At 41.3% G+C, this 7,503-nt stretch overlaps 1 protein-coding gene across 1 annotated transcript in view; it reads right to left on the reverse strand.

The window, feature by feature from the left end:
• Window positions 1–7,503, reverse strand: part of LOC143284756 (glutamine--tRNA ligase-like) — a 30,457-nt gene that overhangs the window by 13,880 nt on the left and 9,074 nt on the right. The window contains exons 9-14 of the mRNA XM_076591725.1: window positions 7,415–7,503; window positions 6,344–6,443; window positions 4,528–4,715; window positions 3,949–4,079; window positions 2,910–3,002; window positions 862–999 (exon numbers count right to left, since the gene is read on the reverse strand). The exon at window positions 7,415–7,503 is cut by the window's right edge and continues 84 nt beyond it. Of these exons, the coding sequence (XP_076447840.1) occupies window positions 862–999; window positions 2,910–3,002; window positions 3,949–4,079; window positions 4,528–4,715; window positions 6,344–6,443; window positions 7,415–7,503 (739 nt within the window). The remainder of the gene's footprint in view (window positions 1–861; window positions 1,000–2,909; window positions 3,003–3,948; window positions 4,080–4,527; window positions 4,716–6,343; window positions 6,444–7,414) is intronic.

The following is a 7,503-nucleotide window of genomic DNA, read 5'->3' on the forward strand; positions in this document are numbered from 1 at the left end:
GGTCAGAGAACAAAGTTCTAAGCATTTTACAAACAGTCATTTGCACAACAGGCTGCCCACGTTTTGAAACCAATGACCTCTTAATCTACACTCACACTATCCAACAACAAGAAATATCATTCATAGCCCAGCTGACTACAGAGTCCATGAACATTCTATTCTTGACCACACTTGCTTTCATACTTTTGCCTTGCCAACTGTGTCAGCTATACCACAGAAATATTAACTCTCTCCAATTACCCAATTACCACCATCAAAATATTGCAAGCGGAAGGCTCTTATACTGAAAAGGTGAATGTTTACAAAGAATACCACAATTCTGACGACGGAAGCTAAAGGTTGGGTCATTCAGACACCCACTGGACATCCGAAGGGTCTGTGTAGAGGAGAAGAGAGGACTGGCCATACTGAGTGAGTTAAAGCATGAAAAAAGAAAGTAAAATGTCTACAGATTCAGATTAAACAGTATTCTCTCCATATACTGACAGCATACAGACTTATACTTTATGATAAGGTTACAGTATTTTCTTTATTCAAATACTGACAGCATATGGACTGATGCTTATCATTGACAGTATAAAAATATATGTATTTTTGCACTAAGACTCTACAATAAGGTCACAGTATTCTTTAAAATACACTAACAGCAGATGGACTAGTAGTCACAGTACTGAATTCTCTGTAAACATACCGACAGTATTATGAACTAATGCTCTTCAATAAGGTCACAGTATTTTCTCTATACAGACTGACAGTATACAGACAAATGCTCTAAGATAAGATCACAGAATTCTCTCTATATATATACTGACAGTGTAGGACACACATACATTCCATCTGTCAGAAAGTGAAAAACCTCACCTGACAAAGCCCTCTGTGATCAGTTTGCCAATCTTGCGTTTGGACACCACGGCGTAGTGGAGGTTGAGTCGTCCATACTCCCACTGCACGGGGCAGTACATGTCTAGTGCGTTACACAACCAGTAGTAGGACGACCGCCTGCATTGAAGGAAGGAATTTTTGTTTAATGTCCCGTCACACATATCGGTGATTGAAGACATTTTGTAAAAGTATTTATGAATACATCTGAGTATTATCGGTTAGAAGGGGTGGGAGATGTGGATGAATGGAGGGTTTGGGGAAACTGGGCAAATGAGGGTAAAAATGTGGGTGAAATTTGATAGAAAAACAAAACAAACAAACAAACAAACAAACAAACAAAAAAACCTCTATTCAGGTTTAAAAAAAAAAAAAAAAAAAAAAAAAATTCTATAACAAACCCAAAAGGGTTTGGGAAAAAAAAAAGAAAAAAAAGGGTTAACACACAAAGAACAAAGTAAGTACAGCCACGAACACAGGTCGACGCACAAATGGACCTTGTAGCACTCTCCTACCGAATCCACCGCACAAAAAACTCCGATTTCACGTCACCAAAACACAGATGAATGGGGAAACGAATCTGATGATATTAAAAAGAAAACAATAACAGTTAAAAGATATTATTTTATGGCAGAGCTGTTTGTTCCTGCTGCTTGACGTTATCCATGGGCAGGTCACTCTCTCGCCTGCATTGACAAGGGACAACAGAGTAAAAGAATCATGGACATCATAATGATGGCATATATGTTCATTTTTCATGCATATATAGCATTTACTTCCTATGCTTATTTGTTATGCTTATATAGCACTTCCTAACTACACACAGGGGAAAACAGAGCAAAAGAATCATGGACATCATGTGGACAGCAAACATGTTTGATTTATTTTTCGTGTTTACATAGCATTTTCTTCCCATAATCAGCCTTCTTGCACAACAGCTCAGACTGTCTTCTCATGTGCACATAATTTGGATTGTTGAAAATGGACTGTTGGACTCTGTGTGTGTGTGTGTGTGTGTGTGTGTTTGTGTGTGTTTGTGTGTGTGTGTATGTGTGCATGTACATGCATGTGTGTGTGTATGCGTTTGTGTGTGTGTGTCTGTGAGTGACAAGGTGGTGTGATGGGAGAGGTATGCATGTTGTATTTTTGCACCGTTTCATTATAGTATTTCTATAGAGCTTGTAACTTTAATACTTTTATACTCCTGTACCTTATCCATACCTCATGTACTGCCAAATATGCTAAGAGCTGCTATGTAAATGCATTTGCGATTTTTTTAATACAATAAGGGGATCTAATTTTAAGGTACTTTATTTCAAATAAGCACCAAAGCTGTGAAGAAAATTTTCAAAAGGATAGTTTGTAATTTTCTTTTCTCCTCTTTTTAATTATTCTCCTTTTCCTCACACATACACTCCTCTGCAAAAATCAAAATGTTGTGTCAACACAATTACTCTGCATCCAAGCAAAATTCATGTACTTTATACATATCTTATAACATAGCTTAGGTTTTATCTTATCACCTATCAAATTCTCTCATGCAGATTTTAATGCGTATGTTATGTTGCAGGTATGTTCTCATATAATGTTAAAAAAACTGAGAGATGATTCAAATTATGCAGAGTGTGTATGGCTTACCGCTAGCCTTTCACTGAACACAAACAAAGCTGTTCCAAGAACAGATGCACCATCAACAGCTGAAAACTACATTTGAAAAACTTAAGTTTCAGCCAAACATTTACAGTTATTCAGCGGTGTGTAAACAATAGCTGTGATTTTTGTTGTACAAAAAAAATTATCAAAGAAAATAGAAGCGTACGTGCACAAAAAATCTCTGGTAATGAAAACAGCAGATTTTTTTTTAATTTTTTTTTTTTTTATGCTGCTGCACACATTACTATTTGCTAAAAAAAAAAAAAATCAGCATCATAACACCATTCCCCCAAGCAGAAAACAGTGCAAGATCCCCAGTGGTCTTCAACTTTTCTTATGAGAACCCTGTATGTTGCTGTATAAGAGAATACTCTCACCTGGACTGGAACTCTTTGGTGCAGAGAGAATGGGTGATGTTTTCGATGGAGTCACACAGACAGTGGGTGAAGTCATAGGTAGGGTAGATACACCTGCAACAATGGGGAGTAGGGTCAGGGTCACCACATTCTGAACAGTGTCACACTGAAATCTACTCAGTGTCAAATCACACTTCCCATGCAATAAATATCAAACAACACAGGGCCTGGAATAACTGAAACAGTGAAGTTAAAACTGTGGGGCTGCAATCACAAGTATGAGGATACAGTAATGGGTGGACCTGGCTGTATCCTCACATAATACTAGTGCATAATACAAAGGTGGGTGGCACTGGCAGTGATGTTTAAATCACACACACACACACACACACACACACACACACACACACACACACACACACAAAAACAACAACAAAAAACCTGTCATATTTCACCATTTCTAAGGTTTAAACTACCACAATTTACATTTTTGTGGACTCTTCATGTGTCTGCAAACTGTGCAACATTTCTCCAGACTTGGCAATGAAACTAATCAATAAACAATCAATGTTTATAATGATTAATGTCTTGTCTAACAACCCATTTACTTTTAATTTCTGTGCAACTTGCAATCTTTCATCAAAATTGGCAACCTTATCAATCAATAAACACTTAATGTCAATGACAATGATAAATGACTTATCCAGTATTCCATTTCTTTTTCTTTCTTTTTTTTTTCTTGTTGAAAAGTGTTTACAGGTGACAGGTGAAACACAATCATGTATTTTAGGAGTCCCAAAGAGAAAGGAAAATTTGTTCCTAAAATTACGTTTATCTAACATACTTACCGTGACCCACTAATGCAGACCCCGGCAGGGATCTGATTCCTGTCCTGTGCAAACTACTACCCGCCCACGCAGAGAAAACGAAAGTAGCTACATACAACTGAAAGTGGGGGATGCAAGATGGGTAGATGCAATCCACAAACTAGGAGAGGGAAAAAAAGCATGAAAAGAGGATGGCACAAGTTGTAGGTGTACAGTCAAAAGCACAAGCTCACCATTTGTCTCCGCTGCGATGATGCGGGGTGAACTTGATTCTGTAGGCCACTGGGTCCTTCTTTCCTTCTTCCAGAGTGGTCTTCATCCGGAGAGTAGCCTCCCCTTCGGCAATCTTTCCCTTCTTCATGTCCTTCAAACACACAACATGCAACATGATGCTAGGTAACATGAACCAGGTGTGCTTCTTCCACTATTTATCAGACAGAAAGCAGCAGGTCATAATTCTCACTACCGAAACATGATTTTCTGTCAACTGAAAAGTGTGCAGCCAGGTCCAGAGGCCACTTTTAACCGAAGGATATGTGGGGGAAAAAAAGGCGAAAAACGTTTTTTTTTTAATCGCTCAAATGTAAACACAAAGTCAGTATAATATGGAAATACTCTCTCACATGCAAACAATGCTTTCACCCATGAAATTTGTATAGAACAGAAATACTGTCACACATGCAAACAATGCAAACTCATGAAATCCGTATAATACAGGAAATACTATCACACATATAAACTGCGCTTAAACCCATGAAATCTGTATAACACAGGAAACGTGGTCACACATACAATGATGTCACTCCAAGTACCTCAAAGAGCTGCAGTGACTCCTCTATGGGCCGGTCCCTCCAGGGGGAGTCGGCCACGTTGAATCCCTTCAGCTCCTCTGCCTTCTGGTGACACACATAGGCCTGGCCGCGCTTGATCAGCTCCACAGCACACTCATACAGTTTGTCAAAGTTGTCTGACGCGTGCGTCACCTTGAAGGGCTTGTAACCTGAGGCACAGGATTATGTGCTTGTTAGTGGCCAGGCTTCTGCAGTGAGGGGACAGAGTTCTGCAGTGAGGGGACAGGGTTCTGCAGTGAGGGGACAGATCTGCAGTGAGGGGACAGGGTTCTGCAGTGAGGAGACAGATCTGCAGTGAGGGGACAGATCTGCACTGAGGGGACAGGGTTCTGCAGTGAGGGGATAGATCTGCACTGAGGGGACAGGGTTCTGCAGTGAGGGGACAGATCTGCACTGAGGGGACAGGGTTCTGCAGTGAGGGGACAGATCTGCAGTGAGGGGACAGAGTTCTGCAGTGAGGAGACAGATCTGCAGTGAGGGGACAGGGATCTGCAGTGAGGGGACAGATCTGCAATGAGGGGACAGACCTGCAGTGAGGGGACAGAGTTCTGCAGTGAGGAGACAGATCTGCACTGAGGGGACAGACCTGCAGTGAGGGGACAGAGTTCTGCAGTGAGGGGACAGATCTGCACTGAGGGGTCAGACCTGCAGTGAGGGGACAGATCTGCAGTGAGGGGACAGGCAGTGAGGGGACAGATCTGCAGTGAGGGGACAGATCTGCAGTGAGGGGACAGGCAGTGAGGGGACAGATCTGCAGTGAGGGGACAGGGATCTGCAGTGAGGGGACAGATCTGCACTGAGGGGACAGACCTGCAGTGAGGGGACAGATCTGCACTGAGGGGACAGGCTTCTGCAGTGAGGGGACAGACCTGCAGTGAGGGGACAGATCTGCAGTGAGGGGACAGAGTTCTGCAGTGAGGGGAAATGGTTATGCAGTGAAGGATAGGATGTCGCAGTTAGGGGGACAGGGTTCTGCAGTTAAGGGAAATGGTTATCCAGTTGGGGTGAAAGGGTCCTGCAGTGAGGGGACAGGATTCTGCAGTAAGAACACAGGAGTTTGCAGTTGGAAGGAGGGAGCAGGATTCTGCAGTTAGGGGGACAGGAATCTGCAATTAGAACAGGATTCTGCAGAAAGAGACATGATTCTGCATTTATGAGGACTGGATCCTGTTAAGGGGACAAGATTCTGCAGCTAGGGGACAATATTCTACAATAAAGGGACACGATTCTGCAATAAGGGAGACAAGATTCTGCACTGAGGGAGACTGGTTTCAGTAGTTGGGACAGAATTCTGCAGTTAGGACGATTCTGCAGTTAGGGGGACAGAATTCTGCAGTTAAGGGGACAGAATTCTGCAGTTAGGGGGACGATTCTGCAGTTAGGGGGACTGATTTCAGCAGTTGGGACAGAATTCTGCAGTTATGGGGACGATTCTGCAGTTAGGGGGACTGATTTCAGCAGTTGGGGGCAGGATTCTGCAGTTAAGGGGACAGGATTCTGCAGTTAGGGGAGACAGTACTACCCAAACAAATGAAGCTTGCTGTCCCAGGATGTCCAACACAGACAATATCACCTCCACCTCCGTTGCCTTTTTTCACCCTCACATTTCATTCAGAACCAGCATTCACATAGAAAGTTATTGCACCTTCAGAGCATGTCAGGGTTTTAGAGCAAATAAGCATCTGTTAGACATATCAGCTCAATGGGTACTTGCTCACCATAAGGGAGGGAAAGGCAAGCACTCATCTCTTTCTCTCTATCTCTCTCTGTGACTTACCAAGCCATTCCACCATGTCTCTGATGCCACGGAAAAATCTTTCCTCCTCTTTTTCAGGGTTGGTGTCATCGTATCGCAAGTAACAGTTCCCTCCCATCCCCTGAAAACAGTCAGGACCCATCAACAAGGATGTTAGGTTTGAACTAAAAATCTGTTAAAAAAGTGAAGAAAGTTACTTTCTGTCAAAAGATTAAGAGATCAAATGTTATTTCTAAATCTTTTAAAACAGACTTAAAACGTTTTCATATTTCTTTCTCTCATAATTATCCAGTTGACCATAAAAATCCAGGTGAATCCATCTGGTAAATGACGAATGAGACAACAACCAAAAAAATCTGATACATGTTGTGCAGGAAAAAGATACATTCACAGCTATCTAAGTAAAACCATGTCACCAAAATATGAAAGCAACAACACAAAAATAAAAACATCGTAAAAATTAAAGATCAAACGGTATTCTGACAATCGTTTAAAAACCAATTTCTAAAACTTTCAAAAATATTTATTTACAAACATACTCCTTTCACTCTAATCATTCATAATTATTGTGGTGACCTAAAAAAAAAAAAATTTTTAATAAAAAAGATCCAATAATTGTAAAGACACAATATAAGAAGTGGCTTTCTGAATGAACTAATTTTACAAACATCAAAATAACAACAAAAGCCAAACACTAACATGTGGGAGGCATGCACATTCCAATTTTCATGTGCACACAGAGAAGAAAGGTAGCAGAATGCTTAAGATGCTTATCTGCCAATACAGTGTCCATGAGAGACTGAGTCTGAATTCCAATCTTGCCCTTTCTCCCAAATTTGACTAGAAAATCAAACTAAGTGTCTAGTCAGATGAGACAATAAACCCAAGGCTTGGTGTGCAACATGCACCTGGCACACTGAAAAAGAAGTCATGGTAATGTAAGTGTTGTCCTCTGGCAAAATTCTGTAAAAGAAATACACTCCAGTTGGTCACATATATATATGTATTATGCATACACTCAAGGCCTAAGCAGATGCGTAGCATATATGGATTTCTTGAGAAACTGAAACTGAACTGGAACACGTTACACACCTTTGCGTAGCCAAAGTTGAAGTTGATGGCCTTGGCATGCCCAATGTGCAGGATACCGTTGGGCTCTGGCGGGAATCGGGTGTGAACTT

This window comes from Babylonia areolata, chromosome 8 (assembly GCF_041734735.1).
Source record: "Babylonia areolata isolate BAREFJ2019XMU chromosome 8, ASM4173473v1, whole genome shotgun sequence".
In the NCBI taxonomy this organism is placed as follows: domain Eukaryota; kingdom Metazoa; phylum Mollusca; class Gastropoda; order Neogastropoda; family Buccinidae; genus Babylonia; species Babylonia areolata.